Source organism: Aricia agestis, chromosome 2 (assembly GCF_905147365.1).
Source record: "Aricia agestis chromosome 2, ilAriAges1.1, whole genome shotgun sequence".
In the NCBI taxonomy this organism is placed as follows: domain Eukaryota; kingdom Metazoa; phylum Arthropoda; class Insecta; order Lepidoptera; family Lycaenidae; genus Aricia; species Aricia agestis.
This window is the reverse complement of record NC_056407.1, coordinates 17922899-17942396: the sequence shown is the minus strand read 5'-3', so window position 1 is coordinate 17942396 and position 19498 is coordinate 17922899. Positions and strand designations below refer to the sequence as shown.

Sequence of the window (19498 nt, the reverse complement as noted above, 5' to 3'; positions counted from 1 at the left end):
TACCATTCATAGTTTTTATCCCAAATAATTAATGAAGTTCAGTTAACAACTTCAAGCCATCTGACACCTCAGTCCACCATAATATACCACGGCTTCTAAAAAGTAGCCGAAACTTCGGCATAAGAAAAGTGCTTCGCTGCAAAATTCGTAAGTGATTAAGACTAAAATGAAATTGGTTGTTTGTTCGTAGAACGGGCAACACCGTGTCCCCGCGGCGCGCGGACCTGGAGGCCACAGAGTTCCGCATCGGGCGGCTGCGACACGAGCGCGTGCGGATACCGCGCGAACCCAACCTGCTGCGCTCCGCTATGCAGGTACGTGTCTCGTGCACTCAAAATAGTACCTTATTGTAAGGTAAAAAAAAGTGTTTTAATTTTTTTTAATGAAATAACGGGGCAAACGAGGAAACGGGTCACCTGATGGGAAGCAACTTCCGTCGCCCATGGACACTCGCAGCATCAGAAGAGCTGGTGCGTTGCCGGCCTTTTAAAAGGGAATAGGGGAGGGTAGGGAAGGGAACGGAAAAGGGGAGGGTAGGGAAGGGAATAGGGTAGGGGATTGGGCCTCCGGTAAACTCACTCACTCGGCGAAACACAGCGCAAGCGCTGTTTCACGCCGGTTTTCTGTGAGAACGTGGTATTTCTCCGGTCGAGCCGGCCCATTCGTGCTGAAGCATGGCTCTCCCACGTCTAAAAAAATATTTTGGACTTTTATTACGATTCATATAAAGTTAAGTACAAAATCTATTTTGCCTTAGTTTGTATTACGTAATATCAGATCATCCTATAAATTAAAAGGCGAAAGTTTGTAACAAAATGCATCTGTATGTTTATAAATTATTTACGCAAGAACTTTATTGTGTTTTAATAAAGTTGGTAATATAATACTACATAAAATTAAATTAAGAAATTTAAAAAAAAAAACCCCGCCAAACAACTTTAAAATGTAATGAAATCTATACTAATATTATAATTCTGCAGAGTTTGTTTGTTTGTTTGAACGCGCTAATCTCAGGAATACTGGTCCGATTTGAATAATTCTTTTACTGTTAGATAGCCTATTTATCGAGGAAGGCTATAGGCTATATTTTATCACGCTAAGACTAATAGGAGCGGAGAAATAGAGGAAAATGTGGAAAAAACGGGGGAAATTATATGAAAGGACTTATTTGAACGCGCTAATCTCAGGAACTACTGGTCCGATTTGAAAAATTCTTTCAGTGTTAGATACCCCATTGATTGAGGAAGGCTATAGGCTATATTTTATCACGCTAAGATTAATAGGAGCGAAGAAATAGAGGAAAATGTGGAAAAAACGGGGAAATTATATGAAAGGGCTTATTTGAACGCGCTAATCTCAGGAACGACTAATCCGATTTGAAAAATTCTTTCAGTGTTAAATAGCCCATTTATCGAGAAAGGCTATAGGCTATATTTTATCACGCTAAGACTAATAGGAGCAAAGAAATAGCGGAAAATGTGGAAAAAACGGAGGAATTATTTGAAATTGATTATTAAGTACTTATATAGAACTACTGGAGCAATTTTTATGTTATTTGGCAAACAATAGACCACGTGAAGGAACAAAGGCTATTTTTTGCGGAAAAATGTACGGTTGCGTGAATATCCTAAATTACGCAAGCAAAGCCGCGCGGAACATGTATCTATACTTAATATTATAATTGGGAAGAGTTTGTTTGTTTGTTTGTTTGAACGCGCTAATCTCAGGAACTACTGGTCAGATTTGAAAAAATCTTTCAGTGTTAGATAGCCCATTTATCGAGGAAGGCTATAGGCTATATTTTATTACGCTAAGACTAATAGGAGCTAAGAAATAGAGGAAAGTGTGGAAAAAACGGGAGAAATTATTTGAAATGGCTTATTTAAACGCGCTAATCTCAGGAACTACTGGTCCGATTTGAAAAATTCTTTCAGTGTTAGATAGCCCAATGATTGAGGAAGGCTATGTTTAATCACGCTAAGACTAATGAGAGCGAAGAAATAGAGGAAAATGTGGAAAAAATGGGGGAAAATATTTGAAAGGGCTTATTTGAACGCGCTAATCTCAGGAACTACTGGTCCGATTTGAAAAATTCTTTCAGTGTTAGATAGTTCATTTATCAAAAAAGGCTATAGGCTATATTTTATCACGGTAAGACTAATAAAAGCGAAGAAATAGAGGAAAATGTGGAAAAAACGGGGGAAATTATTTGAAAGGGCTTATCTCACAAACTACTGGAGCAATTTTTCTGTATAGACCACGTGAAGGATCATAAGCTATTTCTATTTTACGCGGGCGAAGCTGCGCGGATCGTTATATTCCGCGTGGTCACGAGTCACGAGTCACGACATCACGCGTAAACGGCTGGAACCATTTTGCTTAAATTTGGTATAAAGATACTTTGAGTCCCGAAAAAGAACATAGGATACATTTTGTTCCGGAAAAATGTACGGTTACTGCACGATATACTTTTATGACTTGCGCGTAAACCATTCAATCTATATTGATGGAATTTGGTATGGAGATACTTTGAGTCTCGGGAAACGACAAGGAATACTAATTTTTGTCCCAAAAAATGTACGGTTCCCGCACAATAAACTTTTATGATTATCGCACAAACTATTCAATCTGTTTTGATGAAATTTGGTATGGCAATACTTTCAGTCTCGGGAAAGGACAAGGAATACTTTTTATCCCGGAAAATATACGGTTCCCGCACAATAAACTTTTATGATTCTCGCCTAAACTATTTAATCTATTGTGATGAAATTTGGCATGGAGATTAGGGCTGATACTAATTTGAATCTGGGACAAGGAATGTTTTTTGTCCCGTAAAAATGTGCGGTTCCCACACAATATACTTTTCTGATTTGCGCGTAAACGACTCAATCGATGTACGGGAACAACTATAAACTAAAGTCTACGCGGACGAAGTCGCGGGCAACAGCTAGTAATATTATATTTTACTGACTTTAAGTTTAAATAATTCCTGAGTGTAAAGTGATGTCTTTGTCTTAGTCTTAGCAAGTTGCTAATCGGCCTATCACGAACCAGATGAACCGCGATTTTCGGAGCAGGCTGATGATGATGAACTATAGCTAAGAACACTCTCGATTAAGTCAGCTTTCAAACAAAAAAAAACTATAGATCAAAATCGGTCCACCCGTTTGGATGATGCCACAGACAGACAGATGGACGGACAGACGGACGGACCGACAGACAGACACGTCAAACTTATAACACCCCTCTTATTTGTCGGGGGTTAAAAATGAGATTAATACATAATATGCCCACCGTTTTTAGCCATATTTTAGCCCTAGATGAAGGCTACTTATTTTTAATACAAAAAATGTGAACAGGTGATGCGCGTACACGCGTCTCGCAAGTCGGTCCTGGAAGTGGAGTTTGCGGGCGAAGAGGGCACCGGGCTGGGGCCCACGCTGGAGTTCTACGCGCTGGTGGCGGCGGAGCTGCAGCGCGCCGACCTCGCCATGTGGCTGCACGACGCCGACCCCGCGCACACCGACGACGCCCCCAACCATCTCACGCTCGCTGACGGTCAGTACTTGCGATTGTACTATCAGACAAGTTGATTCACAGCCAGATGTCGGACCTACGTATCGCGTCGCGTTACATTAAACCCAGCCGATAGATAGTTATGTTGTAAGACGATTTTTTAATGAAATAAGGGGGCAAACGAGCAAACAAGTCACCTGATGGAAAGCAACTTCCGTCGCCCATGGACACTCGCAGCATCAGAAGAACTGCAGGTACGTTGCCGGCCTTTTAAGAGGGAATAGGGTAATAGTGGAGGGTAGGGAAGGGAAAAGGGTAGGGGATTGGTCCTTCGGTAAACTCACTCACTTGGCGAAACACAGCGCAAGCGCTGTTTCACGCCGGTTTCCTGTGAGCCCGTGGTATTTCTCCAGTCGAGCCGGCCCATTCGTGCCGAAGCATGGCTCACCCACGTCAGCCGAATATTGGTTTTACAACACAACAAACGATATAACAGGTAAAACGACGGCTGCTGAGCATTCTTGGCCATAGTTGAGGAACACGGAGTTACGTTCTAAATTGTGGTGTTGTGTAATATATACTCTGTTATGTCATAATTTCAGAGAAGCCCCCGGGCTACTACGTGATGCGCGCCGGCGGCCTCTTCCCCGCGCCACTGCCACAAGACTCTCCTATCTGTGATAAAGTTTGCAAATATTTCTGGTTCCTAGGAGTATTTTTAGCTAAGGTAAATGTTATATTTTTATACATACTAGTGATAAAACCGGTCACACTAGATTGTATGATTATAATATAAATGTATTGGTATTTTGCAGGTTTTGCAAGACGGGCGACTAGTCGATTTACCCTTATCTGAGCCCTTCTTGCGTATTATGTGTGGTGAAGAATTGAGTGATGAACATTTGAAGGATGTCGATCCAATTAGATATAGGTAAGCTTTTAATTTATTAACATCACAAGGCTTAAAAATACATGTCTTACTGCTATTATTATACTTTATGTTATATGGTATTCTAGAAATGGCTATTGTTAAAATTATGCCTTATTTTGTGCTCATGTGAATGTATGTCACCACGATAGGACATTAGATTAACGTATACATTTTAAAGCAATGTTGAATTTGTTTTTTTGTCTTGGTGTTACTTTTACGTGTACTTAATATTATACAAGGACTTAAAACTAAACTAACGGCTAACCAACCTTACCAATAGCGTATAACAACAAATATTGTCCGTGCACAGGTTCCTACAGAGCGTGCTAAACGCGGCGGACACGTACGACACGTTAATGAACGACGGCGCGCTGGCGGCGGACGAGCGGCGGCGGCGCGCGCGCGACCTGCGTGTCGACGGCGCGACATTCAGCGACCTCGCGCTCACCATGACGCACGGCGCGTACGCGCTGTGTCCCGGCGGCGAGGACATCGAGGTGACTGCTGCTGATTTATTCTATAAAGTGTACCAAAAAGATGTAAAGAAGGCGTAATAAGTAGTTACAACTGGTTCGCGTAACTTTTACCCTCTTAAACTGATATTTATGTGGTGTATTTTATTTATTTTATTTTATTTTATTCGGAAAACTTACAGCATACTAACAATAACATTAATTATTTAAATAAGAATTTCGAATGCCAATTACAAGTTTCCACTTATGAATAGTAATTTAAAGAAGCTAGATGTGAAACAGCAATTACAATAATACCATATACCTACCTATTTCTATAATTATTATAACAACACCAAAAATATTAGATGTTAAAAATTTTAATTTAGTCATAAAGTAGAAAGTAATATTAAATAATATGCCACCGCAAATACAAACTCACTCTGTAATATGAAACTGAATTAAAAATTAAATACGAATTAAAGATTTAATAACAGATATATATATATCTATTGAAGTTTGTATTTGTCTGTCATTTGACTTTTCCAACGTAGCAAACTGGCAAGCAGACCTTGTAGAGATATAAGCTCTGTAAATATTTTTCATAACAAAGGAGGATATCATTTAAAAAAACGAAAGGTTTATTTTGATGGTAATTTATCGGTAATGTTAGCAGTTGTTTTTTGTGACTGTATTAAACTCAAGGATTATTCGCATTGCGCAGTAAAATTTAAAATTTTGGTGATATTTTTAATAACATTATTTACTTCCAGGTGGGCCCGCACAACGCGCGCGCGTACGCGTCCGCGAGCGCGGCGTGGGCGGTGCGTGCGGGTATACGGCGGCAGACGGCGGCGTTCGCGCGCGGCTTCGGCGCGGTGTTCCCCGCACGCCGCCTGCGGGCGTTCGCGCCGCACGAGCTCCGCCTGCTGCTGTGCGGCGAACGCGGCCCGCAGTGGACGCGCGACCATCTGCTGCAGTACACTGAGCCCAAACTGGGTTACACGCGCGAGAGGCAAGTCCTTGTTGGTCCTTAAGCATCTGTGGTCTCTCGGTTGGTTAATGATGGACCAATATGATGAAGAACGTGCAGAGGGATATATTCGTATATGATTGACCATGATTGATGACGACTGTGCATATTATAAATAGCAAGCAATCATTGTGGCAATCGAAGTAATCCACTCTGGAATGGGGCTTCCAGCTATCAAAGTCCCCGCTTGTCACAATAATATCCACTACTTCATGGTCAAAATTTGTCAACATATCGAATATTGTTGAAATCCTTAGTCCGCTCTTTATTGTCATATTTATTTATTATGATAATAATTAGTATTATTAAAAGATACTCTGTAATCTGCCTATGTAATAAGACTCTTTTGCCCTCAGCCCCGGTTTCCTGCGGCTAGTGGAGGTGCTAGTGGAGATGAGCGCTCGCGAGCGCAAGGCGTTCCTGCAGTTCGCGACCGGCTGCAGCAGCCTGCCGCCCGGCGGGCTCGCCAACCTCCATCCCCGACTCACTGTCGTGCGCAAGGTACTGTTTTGTTCAAAATCATCGAGTAAATCATAGTAAGATATTAACACAGAGCTGGATATGCAGGATGCTCGCTCACTTTTCTAGCCTATTGCTATAATATGTAAGCTCATGAAGATGCACACACGCAAACAAATATTTTACATTGCAAAAGTCAGACTTTACTAGTCTTTCGTGACTCGTGTCTAATGAGAGCGTGCGTATTTATGTGTAATTGTGAAGAGGCCCGTATAATAGTAGGGGAGGGGAAGGTGGTATTTGTGTAGTCACTAGAGCGTCATGGAGACCTAGTAGGTTTTTTACATTAGGTAAAACCGCGGTAGCGGTGGGTTCAGAAACTGCAGCCATTTTAAAAGTTTTGAAAGGGAAAATATATTCAGAAAATTGCTTATTTAGGTATATTATAAATATATTTTAGACAACAAGGACTAAATCATTTAGTTTAGTGCAAAATAAAATATCTGCGAAGCTTAGTTAGGAAAATATGAAGCTTTATTTTTTATATTTTAAATGTCCCTACAGGCTTACCTAACCTTTGAATCGTCAGTGCTTTATATGGAAGCTTCTTTGGGGTATACTAAACATCCCCTATCTTAATTTGACAAATCCGATGACATTTCAATATTAAAAAAAAAAAAAATTAACCCACCACGTGAGAAATCTGATTTCTATACCATGATAACTAGACACATGTCGGAAGCCTATACAAGCTTAATCTGACACGCTCGAGCTTGTCCCGAAATCCCCTCTTCCCCTCCCCAACTATATAGTCTGCTCTTGACACATAAGAGCAAAGAGAATTTAAAGAGGTCGGACTTAGAAATAAAATTACGTCGGTTATTGAAGTTTAATTTAAAAACCACAGATTAAACTTTAATTCGTCCGTTTTTAACAGCCAATCACTGTCGATCTTGCTTTAAAATTAGCCTATCACAGTCGCTCTTGCTTAAAAATGAGCCAATCACAGTCGATCTTGAATCTAATCAAATCGAATTGTATTTTTGTCTTCTAAGTCCCACTTGTTACGTAGCTTATATTCTCTTTGCTCTTATGTCTTAAAAGCAGACTATTTATACGGGCCTGTACCGAGTTTTGACTTTTGACTAAAGCTTACCATAAAGCTGCTCTCTCCGCTGCCTCGGCTGGCTTCAAGTCGAGGCTGCTCGGCCTGCGGCTACTCTAATGGATAGGCGCCTTAAGAAGTCCCGATTGTCACAAGGAGCCACGCTCTGCGTATAAATTTGCTTTGCGATTGACGACGTTGAGACTGCGTCGTCATAACGCTGCAATGGCGCAGTGCCCGTGTGGCCGGCTATCGCGTCAAAATATTTGCGTGGACTGGGTCTAAGGCCTGTTTCACTGCTTCCTTATAAATTGCCGGATACGCTATCCACAACTTATTTGACAGATACTCCATACTTTCTCAGCTATCAAGTTAAGTAGTGGATAGCCTATCCGGCACTTATCAGGAAGTGGTGAAACAGCCCCTAAAACTTAAGTCGCGTCGGTCCGCCTTCACAGGCGGTTGTGCATGGACTGTAGGCTAGACACTCACGTTGTCAATATCCTATTGGAGTAATAATGTGGCTTGCACCATAACTTGCCTCGAACCGCTTTTCTTTGATATTCAAATTTCTCGTTTATCAGGTGGACGCTGGCGACGGTTCGTACCCGTCCGTGAACACGTGCGTGCACTACCTCAAGCTGCCGGAGTACTCGTGTAAGGAGGTGCTGCGCGAGCGCCTGCTAGCCGCCACCCACGAGCGTGGCTTCCATCTCAACTGAACCAGAGAAAGAGATGGAGAGATACCTCTCTTTCCTTCTACAGTGCTAGTTCATATGCCCATGCGCGCCGTATCGCAGAGATATAAGCTCTAGATCTATCTAATTGGTAGCTACAACATAGTCGGCCCGATATTCTAAAACATTTAAATAGAGAGAAGAAATTCTCTCTTACAATCAATTGTTATTATCGCGTTAGAATTACAGAATGAAAGTAAAACTATTAACCGCTTTCTGTTTTGATAGACTCTTGAAACTAGGGCCATTGCAGACCAGTTTATAAGTCCGATATAGCAATAGGAATGATGAATGTAACTTATTGATCAAATTACATTACTTGGCTGTAAGTTTTCTATATAACATAAATAGAAGTCGAAGTCTGGCATTGATGTATGAAATCAAACTAAAACCATTGAAAATGCAGTTACTCTTCATTCCAAACATAAATATCAGTAGCATGCCTACAGAGTATTGCTATGTCGACTTATGATAAGTATGTAAGGCTTAGTTGATATTAATATTTCACGCAACTAGACAATTCATACAGCATACTCCATGCGTCGCCTAGCGATATGCATACGGCTTGATTATAGCCTATTTAGAGTTGTGTCCCCTTGGAATAAACGAAAGTTAGCCTTATGTGCTTGACATAAAACTTCAGGTGAAATAACTCTTACGGGCTGAACAGTTAATCACATATTATATAGCTAATATAATTGTCTATATATTACCTAATATTTTTCAATACATAGCTACATTTTATACACTTAAGCAATGTAGCCTATAATGAAGCAATAAGAATAAGTATATTGATCTTTTCGAGTATAATTATAATAAAAATGTGGAGCGCTAGTTGATATATTAAACTATTTTCCGTATACATAAATTTTATGAAAGATGTTTTGCTCTAAAAGGAGTCCGCTAGATCCAACTGTTGCTAAAAATTGGTATACGAACGCTTTGCAAAATATATTGGTCTGTTCTCAATACGTCCTAACTCCTAACCTCTTAGTATACTCTCACTGGTTACTACTACTATTGAATAGGTATCGGTCTACACTTTGATTGACGATATAGAAACTGAATATTCGTAGATATATGCAATAATAATGTATTACTATCAACGAGGCTTGTCGTTTAAGACTTAATAAAAGTGAGTTAAACATAAAATTTTTGTTTTCTATATTTAGTTTTCGTGATGTTCTATGGATTATATAACTTAAGGAATTGTGGTTGCTTACTTTTCTTTTAACCTAACGGAGGTTCGGTGGGGAGACTTTATTTACAATGTTTGATATATTATATGGCGGGCTTTAAGCCAGAAGGGCGTATAATAATAAAAAAGTCGTTTTTTTACCAAGATAATAGATGTAAGTGCAATATTGGGAGTTTTGGAATAGTTAAAATACAAAAGATCATAGTACGTAGTACTTTCATAGACACACGCAAATTTTCAGTTGTAGAAACCTCTTTTCTACTTAAAATAAACTACTTTTTTTACGCCCTTCTGGCTTGAAGCCCGTGATACAATATGCTATATATGTAAGAGTAATCAATTTTATTATGAAATGTGAAACCATAGGCCTCTTTTTACTTTACTAATGAAGTGCCCGCATGTTCAAAATCGTTAGACGCAAATTTTTCTCATAAAGTAATGCTGTAGAATGCGATGTATACGCTTTAGGAAACGTGCATATTCAAAATACATTGATTGATGAGATAAATTTAAATTAAAAGGATGTCTATGGTTTTAAATTGTGAGATAGAATGATTTGATGATATTTTTGAATATCTTAGCATTGCTAATAGTTGCAGTTTATGACATATTTTTACTAATATGGCACAGTATCACATATTTTTTTGAATTAACGATACTTTCTACACAAAGCTTTGTTTTCTAGTAACCAATAAAGTAAAGTTAAATATTTTGGAAAAAAAGAATATCCTGTTTCGAATATAAGTAAAATTTCTCATTAATTTTGTGTAGTTTTTGTATACAAGCTAAGCAATACAAGAATTACTAGCATCTTTGTTACTTACCGACTGAAGACAAAAATATTCAACTTGTTTTACAGGGTATCAAAGGTAGAATTGGTTGTAAAAATTTATAAAGATACGAAAAATATTAAAAGTATACCAAAAACGGCATGTATATAATCAGTTGAGATGCAACGACGTACGCGCAATGTAAACGTTCTAAATTTCCAAAGAAATCTTACCTGTCGATACAAATATACAACCAAGTGTTTCCCTTATATAAACATAATAATAATATTATATTATTATTATATAGCACGCAATGTGTATATTATAATATGTTTTCTTTGGAAAATTTGCGTGCACATAATTTTGAACCTATAAAGTATGTCGCTTGTCTTCGTGTTGTCTTCCCGACTTCATGCATTTGATTTATTGGCAAATTATAAATTATTATTATTGGTTTATCAATGATTATTATCAGAGATCCCTCGCGGTGTCTAACACGATCGGCCGGTATATTAGCGTATGTTCCTTTACGGCCGTTCCCAATATTTGATCTATCTCTGGTTTTGCCCTACTAGAGATAGGAATAGCTCACATTAGAGACATATATTTTATGTCAATTGTGAGCTATTTCTATCTCTAGTAGGGCAAAACCAGAGATAGATCTAATATTGGGAACAGCCGTTAGTCAAATAATATTTTCAACTCAAAGTTGGTATTGTGATTTTATTATACGGATATATGGAAGTAAAGTATATATTATAATGTTTAGTTGGATTTAAGTAGATAATATTCATAATTTGAATCTAGTAGTGTAATATAATTCATTTGTTGAGGATTATATCAAATAAATTAAGAAAAAATATAGAACTTCTTTTATTTTACTCCGGTCTTTATTTATTTAAAGTTTATAATATTTAAATATTCTGGTATTATTAATAATATTCAGGCATTATTATATTGGTCAACTTGACTACTGTTGAAAAATTTAAAAGTTTCGGTTTAGCTTGAAAGAATAATCTGAGCGAGAAAAATCCTACTAATATTATAAAGGCGAAAGTTTGTTTGGATGTATGGATGTATGGGTGTGTGGATGTATGGATGTTTGTTACTCTTTCACGCAAAAACTACTGAACGGATTTTAATGAAACTTTACAATAATATAGCTTATACATCAGAATAACACACAGGCTACAATTTTAACCGACTTTCAAAATGGGGGAGGTGTTATGTTCGTTTTCTTATGTTCAACGATTACTCCGCCGTTTGTTAACCGATTTTCAAAATTTTTCATTTGGTATATAGGGTATCATCCCAATTTGGTATTATTTGCACAAAAGTGGTGATCTGATGAAGGATCCATAAGTAATCGAGGGAACTCCTCAAAATTTATATGGAAACATGTGGTGACATCGGTTTCGTGAGAAGTATTCTAAGCATATGCTACCAACAAGTAAGATTTTGCACCGAGGTATACCTGGTATACCGTGGTTCGGAAGGTGCTGAGAGAACTCCTGATTCTTTATAGATACAAGTTTGGGAGTTTCGGCGTTGTTTTAAGAACGGAAAGCATATGCTACTGTGCAAATTACATTCATCATCATCATCATCATCATCACTACCATATTATTATACCATACATCGTCCCATGGTTATGACTTATGAGCCTATAAGGACCCTGTCATTGGTACTTTTCATAGTCTTTTAGATCAAGACTCGAGTTTGTCAAGCGATAATTGAAAAAAAATCTATACTTAATATTATAAACCTGAAGAGTTTAGAGTATGTTTGCTTGAACGCACTTATCTCAGGAACTACTGGTCCGATTTAGAAACTTATTTCAGTGTTAGATAGAGCGCTAATTTATCGAGTAAGACTATAGGCTATATTATATTATCACGTTAAGACTAATGCGACCGAAGAAACTCAGGAAAATGTATTTCCCATATGTGGGAAATATTAGAAATTACGAACTACTGGAGCAATTTTTATGGCAATATTTGGCACAGATATAGAGTAGACCAAGTGAAGGGAGTAGGGACATAAGAGCTATTTTTATGGGAAAATGTACGGTTTCCGTAAAATTCCTAATTTACGCGGGTGAAGCCGCGCGGGACATCTAGTATAATATAAAAACGTGCTATGAATTCTCAAAGACTTCTATTTAAACTGATGATAGAATTCTTTGTAGATTCTGTGCTTTGTGTCGTATGAGTCATTGAGCCATAGAGAAAAATAAACATATTATTAAACCGGATACATTGAGTGTACCTACAGCTTTACTCATACTAAATAATAATTGCTATTTTGACAGAGTACATAGTCCTAATCATAAAGTTAATAAGTATACCTAGCGGAATATATCTTCTGCTAGGTATATTAACTTATGGTCCTAATAGTACACTTTTGCTGCATTTTACTGTCACTGAAATAATAAAACAATCTAAAACAATATTGAAGTCTGAAACAGTATTAAATATAGTATGATATTACTATCAGAGAAGTTGATTCCTATGCAAATCGGGGACCTAAGTAGTTTGGTTGCGTTACGTCAAACCCAGCTGACAGGTCACAATTAACATTGAATTGACATATTCGACCAAATAACGTTGGTCTGTCAATTGCATAGGAATCAACTTCCTCGATGGTACATAATTATTTATTAAAGTCAGCGGTGTACAAAACCAGCCGTGCGAGAGTTCGACTCTCACTTGATCGGATTTTAGTAAAATTAAAGTTGCCCTTTTTTTTATAAAATAAACACCGTCGCCCCCTTTGATAACCCGGATATTCCTATCATGAGCATTGAGTTAATAGCAATATTAAAAGCACTAACTTATATTGAGGGAACCGACTATCAAAACGTTGTCATCGTAACAGACTCTCAAAGAGGTCTTCACCATCTGATCTCTTGCGGTAGGGGTAACTTAGCCAGAAAAGAGGCTTTCCTCATTGTTGAATGTATTTATCGTTTAATACGTAATGGGGTTAATGTCCGATTGCAGTGGGTACCATCTCATGTTGGAATTAGTGGCAATGAGACAGTTGACTCTTTAGCGTCAACTGTCTCATTGCCACGTACCGAGGGTTCTTTGTGCAATGTCATCTCATACTTTAAGTATTATGTTAAGTTAATTAAAGATAATTGTTATAATGAATGGAATCAGCACTTTCAACAAAAGTCATTAACTTCTGGCATTTGGTATAGAACCATAGTTAGTAAACCTCCCAAAAAACCCTGGTTTTCTAATGTCAAGCTTAATAAGAGAGATCTCTCAGTTTGTTTTAGAATTCGATCCAATCACATTCCTCTCAATAATTTTCTTTTCTTGATTGGCAAAAATTCCAGCCCAAATTGTGTAGTATGTGATCGTTATGAGGATTTATATCATGTTCTTTTGGAGTGGGATAGGAACGAATCCCTCAGAAACTAATTTATTGTGGACACCAAATGTAGCAAATTAAAAACTCTATAAAAATGTGTTATTTCGATTATAGATCTGCGCGAGAAAAAATGTTTGTCATGCAAGGGTCAATAGAGATGAAGAGACAAACCATCAAACATCGAGAAAACATGTAGAGTGAGATATCTCGTTGGCGTATGCTAGGCAGGCAGGAGACAGTTCGTTCCAGTCTCCAGAGTTTTACAGTGCGCGGCAGAAAGTTACGCGAAAAACGCACGGTGGAAGACTGCCACTCATCAAGGTGATGAAGATGGTAAGTATATTTTTCGCGTGGAGCGATGGCGAAAAGTTGCAGGAGGTATGACTCCGAACAATTCCTCATAACACTTCCCGTGATACAACCGATAGAGGAGGCAGAGCTCAGCCACATCTCGTCGTAATTCGTCGTAATTCCAAGGGGTCCAGCCTGTTTGAAACACTATGGCAGTCAACAACTCGAGCGGCCTTTCGTTGGATACGATCCAGAGGGAGTAGTTACCTATGTTTATTGTTGAATATTATAATGAGAATGAACCTGCTTAGTATCGTCTTTAGGATGAATCGAACACTTTTCTGCAGGTTATGTGTAGGTATGCAAGTAGGTTTCAGAAACTGTATAATAATTAATAACTGATTAATTAATTATATTATTGTTATTGTTTTAAGTGAAGTTAACATACCTCAACAGCGGCTGTCGATACTTCGAGTGTTTTGTTCACCTGAGACTGGATATTACGTTATTGATTTGTGTCGTAAACCACTACAATGGATATCTCCAGCTGACAGTTTCCGCTACGCAATGCATCTCGCTGCAGCCTTGGTCTCCCGGGTTGCACAAGCCCCAGCGGGACCGCTATAAAACGTCCGCCGCCGCAGACCAGGGCATCAGTTCGCTCACCCCCTCGGCAGCATGAGGGGCCTAGTGTTGTGTTGCCTGGCTCTAGCGGCGGTCGCCTGCGTCGGCGGCCGGGAGCTCGGCCGGGAGCGGCGCGACGCCGACCTCGCCGCCGCCGCCTCCCACCACGGCGGCAAGTGGGACAAGGGCGGCGGCCACGAGCATCACGCCCACCACCACCACGACCACGGCGAGAAGGGCCACAAGGGCTACAAGGGCCACCACCACCACGAGCACGGCAAGAAGGGCCACCACCACCACGAGGGCCACAAGGGTCACCACGACGAGCACGGCGGTCACAAGAAGCACCACCACCACGACGATGGCCACCACCACGAGCACCACCACGGCGAGAAGGGCCACAAGGGCCACGGCCACCACGAGGAGGGCCACTACCACAAAGGCCACTCGACCAAGGGTCACCACGGCGTCCACAAGCACGACGAGTTCAAGAAGGAGAAGCACTTCCACGACCACCACGGGGACAAGGGCCACCACGAGCACCACGGCGGCCACCACGAGGAGCACGGCCACAAGAAGGGCGGTGAGTTCCACAAGGGCCACAAGCATGGTGGCCACCACCACCACGAGCACGGCAAGAAGGGTCACCACGAGAAGGGAGGACACCACCACCACCACAAGGACCACCACGACGAGGGCGGTCACCACGAGCACCACCACCACCACCACGACCACGGCAAAAAGGGCGGCCACGAGGACCACAAGCACTGGGGATACAAGAAGGGACACAAATAATCTCCCGCAAGACTGCTTCGACTTAGATAGATCTGTTAAGTTTCGACTAGGTTTATTAGTTGTTACATTTGTTGTTACAGAGCTGTGATGTTTGTTCAATTATAATGTTGTTTTCTATTTTCCGTTTTTCTGTCTTACTATCAACTTTTTTGTACTTGTTAGAACTTAAATACCTACTTACCAGTTATGAACAAACTGGGCATAGTCTATCTCAAAAATGTATTGTTGGATAGTTTTACCACACGATATCCTTCAAACAAAGAGTTCAAAGAAATTGTTTCTTGCTCAAAAGATTATTAATTTCAGTAGAAACGTAACGTTCTGATAATAACAACACCTCGAATAAACAAAAAATAATAGTGCAATGAGTTGCAATGAATTTCAGCACGTCTAGTTTCAACAGCTGCAACACCGCTGTGGTCCACCGGTGTGGTGGTGTTGGGAAAGTACGTCGAATTGGACTACGAAATAAGCGGTCAACAGAACAGATCTGCCCGTGGTGAGGTTACTCAAGCGGTGTCAACAATGCCCACTGATGCGGAGCGCCGGCGGTCAAGGCCGCTGATAACGACCGATAGAAAGTCAATACTTTTCTCATCTAGTTTGTTATATTTAAGTTTGTTTTGTTAAGAGTGATAATACCTTCTTTATCAAAATGATAGAAGTTAAGAATAACGATGATTGCCGATCGCATAACAAAAATTGACTAGTTAATTGATGGTAGAAAAAAATCGGCTCAGTGCGAGTTGAACTCGCCCTAAAGGGTTAGCAACAGCAATAAGGTTTATTTTTATGAAAATAAAAGGTTTTGATATATTTTTAAATTTCAGTTGATTTAATGAAAGTTTAATTATGGTTTACCATTTATGACGTTTAAAAAAATACTTGCTACTTGCTAAATCTCGTTAAAACCAAATTTTCAAACTGTACAGGTCAGAAAAAAATTATACAATACAGACACAACAAAGTGTTACAGTGTGCCTTTATTTTTGTTTTTGTTTATTTTTGTTGTTCGTTTGTGATAGGTGTTTTATAGATAGCACTTGAATGTAAATATTTTAGTTTAGTTTGGCCGAGAGTGATCTGGCGTTGGAATAAAAACTCGGGGCTTTGGCGATACGATTGTAGCCGGCAAACTAAACCCGCGCCCGTACTTTCTGTTCGGGTTTTGTTATAGATAAGGCTACACCTGGAAAACGGTTTACAGTTACTATCAATTGGTTATGTAAGGGTCAATTGAGACCTCAACGCGATGCGTAGATGCATTTCTATGAATTGAATTCACAGACTTGCAAGATGTCTCATGCAAATAAAGTCTGTCAAATCCATTCTTTAGAAATGCATCTACGCGTCGCGTTGCCACTTGCCGTTGAATTGACTAAGGATGGGTTGCACCAACTTACTTGAAGTATAACTGTAACTTTAACTATAACTATAACTACAGCGCAAAATGTCAAATCTTCGGTTAAGGACGCCATATTTAACGATAAGCATAACCGCTAATACTTATATCGATTTTTTTTCGTGAAAATTTACTATGGCTCAAAGTGTGATAACAAATATTTTTTCCTGACCATTTTTACGGATAATTCAATTTTTTATACTCTCAATCCCATTAACGGGAGCTTTAATAAAAAAATAAACGCAACAGACATATTCTGTCAAAATTTATGGTCAAAGTTAAGGTTAAGTTAGCCTTAACTATAACCATAAATTTGACCATAATTAATTATTATTATTATTATTATTATTATATTAACTATAACCACGCCTCTGTGTAAGTTGCCACCCACTCTAAGGCTGCCTTCAATCTTCACGTCATTAAGCCCGGCCGCACATTGTCCGAAATTTCTGATCAGAAACAGTTGAACGTCCGCGCTGTCTCTTACATTTTGTACTGAGCCGAGTGAGCTCGAACTCGCCGGAAGGCTATTTCGGATAGTGTGCGGGGTGAATGTCCGGCGAAATTCCACTGTTTCTGATCAGAATTCGGACAATGTGCGGCCGGGTTTAGTCGCGCGGCTGCCGCACTACTCTCGACTTAATGTGAAGGCAGCCTAAGTGGAGCGTATATTATGTGACAGGGTGTAACAAAACTACTAAGTGATAATTACTTTGAATTTAGGATGTTTGTGTCTCTTGTATAGAGTTCACTGTTAAGTAGCAGTGTATAAAGAGCAAATTTCTTTTGTGATTTATATTGACAAGCGCCCCTGCGTCAGGAGTTTTCCCATACAAGCGGTGCTACTTTCACAGTGAAGTCTGTACCAGGGACTCATACACACTCTAAAGAATTATCACATTACTAAACGTTCCGCGCGGCTTCGCCCGCGTAAATTAGATATTTCACAGACAAAGTCCACAAAAATAGCCTATGATCCTTCACGTGGTCTACTTCTTATCTGTGCCAAATAACAGAAAAATTGCTCCAGTCGTTCGTGAGATAAGCCCTTTCAAATAATTTCCCTCGTTTTTTCCACATTTTCCTCTATTTCTTCGCTCCTATTAGTCTTAGCGTGATAGAATATAGCCTATAGCCTTCCTCGATAAATGGGCTATCTGACACTGAAAGAATTTTTATATCGGATCAGTAGTTCCTGAGATTAGCGCGTTCAAACAAACAAACTCTTCCGCTTTATAATATTACTAGCTGTTGCCCGCGACTTCGTCCGCGTTAGTATAGTAGATCACGTCCCAAGTATTATTTATTGTACAAAAATATTCAATGTACAGCATTGACTTTCCTACGATTTTATTATATATAGATGTTCCGCGCGGCTTCGCTTGCGTAATTTAGGAATTTATCGCGACCGTACATTTTTCCGCAAAAAAATAGCCTATGTCCCTTAGCGTGGTCTATTCTTCATGTTTGCCAAATAACATAAAAAATTGCTCCAGTAGTTCTTAAGAATCTTAAGATAATAAGCAATTTCATATAATTTCCCCCGTTTTTTCCACATTTTCCTCTATTTCTTCGCTCCTATTAGTCGTAGAATAATAAAATATAGCCTACGGCCTTCCTCAATAAATAGGTTATCTAACACTGAAAGAATTTTTCAAATCAGACAAGTAGTTCCTGAGATTAGTGCGTTCAAATAAGCCCTTACAAATAATTTCCGCCGTTTTTTCCACACTTTCCTCTATTTCTTCGCTCTTATTAGTCTTAGCGTGATAAAATATATTCTATAGCCTTTCTCAATCAATGGGCTATCTAACACTGAAAGAATTTTTCAAATCGAACCAGTAGTTCCTGAGATTAGCGCGTTCAAATAAGCCCTTTCAAATAATTTCCCCCCGTTTTTTCCACATTTTCCTCTATTTCTTCGTTTCTATTAGTCTTAGCGTGATAAAATATAGCCTATAACCTTCCTCGATAAATGGGCTATCTAACAATGAAAGAATTTTTCAAATCGGACCAGTAGTTCCTGAGATTAGCGCGTTCAAACAAACAAACAAACAAACTAACAAACTCTGCAGAATTATAATATTAGTATAGATTAGTATTTTATTACACCTTGTATAAAATTCTCGTGTCGAAAAGTTGCCAAACTTTTCCGAATAGCTGGACTAGTTAAGATAAAATTTCGTGTACCTCCGAGAATTTGCCAAAATACAATTTTCATACCCGAACGTGTATGGCAAAACAATATATGCCGGGTCACCGAGTTATGATTACTGTGTACTATTATCTAAGGTGTACAGAATAGTTGTGTAGATAGTGTGGGAACTGCAAGTCTCTGCGAGCCCGTGCTATCCGGTCGAGCGCCGTAGAGCGTCTTAAAGGGTCTACGCCTTTGTGGTCTACGTCGTAGGCGCTACGAAACGTTACACTTGATAACTTATATTATTTTTTTTTACATTTTAAGTCTACCGACCGCATGCAACATCTAATGACTACTTTAGCTGTAATTTAATGAAGTGTTTAATTTAAAATGCATGGAGTTTATGTCAATATCTTCATTAAATCGTAGTCAGTATTCAAATTTCTCTGAGTACGGTCGTTAGTGTTTTAACTTTAAAACCAAAGTTGTAATTAAACAATATTAAGTGTGTCGAGACCATATTATTCTGATCCTTTCCACGTGTTACGTTTTAGTTTGGAGAAGTATCTCGGGATTTTCCGTGCTATATGAGATAAGAATTTAAACCAAAACCTCCTGCCCTTCACCCGGTGCCCAATAACATATTATCTAGTTTATAAAAATA

At 39.2% G+C, this 19498-nt stretch overlaps 2 protein-coding genes across 6 annotated transcripts in view; both read left to right on the top strand.

Annotated features, from left to right (window-relative positions):
• Positions 1-10145, top strand: part of LOC121740047 (E3 ubiquitin-protein ligase Ufd4) — a 50541-nt gene extending 40396 nt beyond the window's left edge. For all 5 annotated transcript variants that reach the window (XM_042132760.1, XM_042132758.1, XM_042132759.1 and 2 more), the window contains 8 exons: positions 191-314; positions 3360-3558; positions 4119-4243; positions 4332-4447; positions 4758-4944; positions 5673-5914; positions 6289-6433; positions 8081-10145. In XM_042132760.1, coding sequence (XP_041988694.1) covers positions 191-314; positions 3360-3558; positions 4119-4243; positions 4332-4447; positions 4758-4944; positions 5673-5914; positions 6289-6433; positions 8081-8218 — 1276 coding nt within the window. In that variant the 3' untranslated portion in view covers positions 8219-10145. The remainder of the gene's footprint in view (positions 1-190; positions 315-3359; positions 3559-4118; positions 4244-4331; positions 4448-4757; positions 4945-5672; positions 5915-6288; positions 6434-8080) is intronic.
• Positions 10146-14551: 4406 nt separating this feature from the next.
• On the top strand, positions 14552-15292 carry LOC121739691 (histidine-rich glycoprotein-like). The gene has a single exon (XM_042132226.1). The coding sequence runs from the start codon at positions 14552-14554 to the stop codon at positions 15290-15292; it is 741 nt and encodes a 246-aa protein (XP_041988160.1).
• The last annotated feature ends 4206 nt before the right edge of the window (positions 15293-19498 follow it).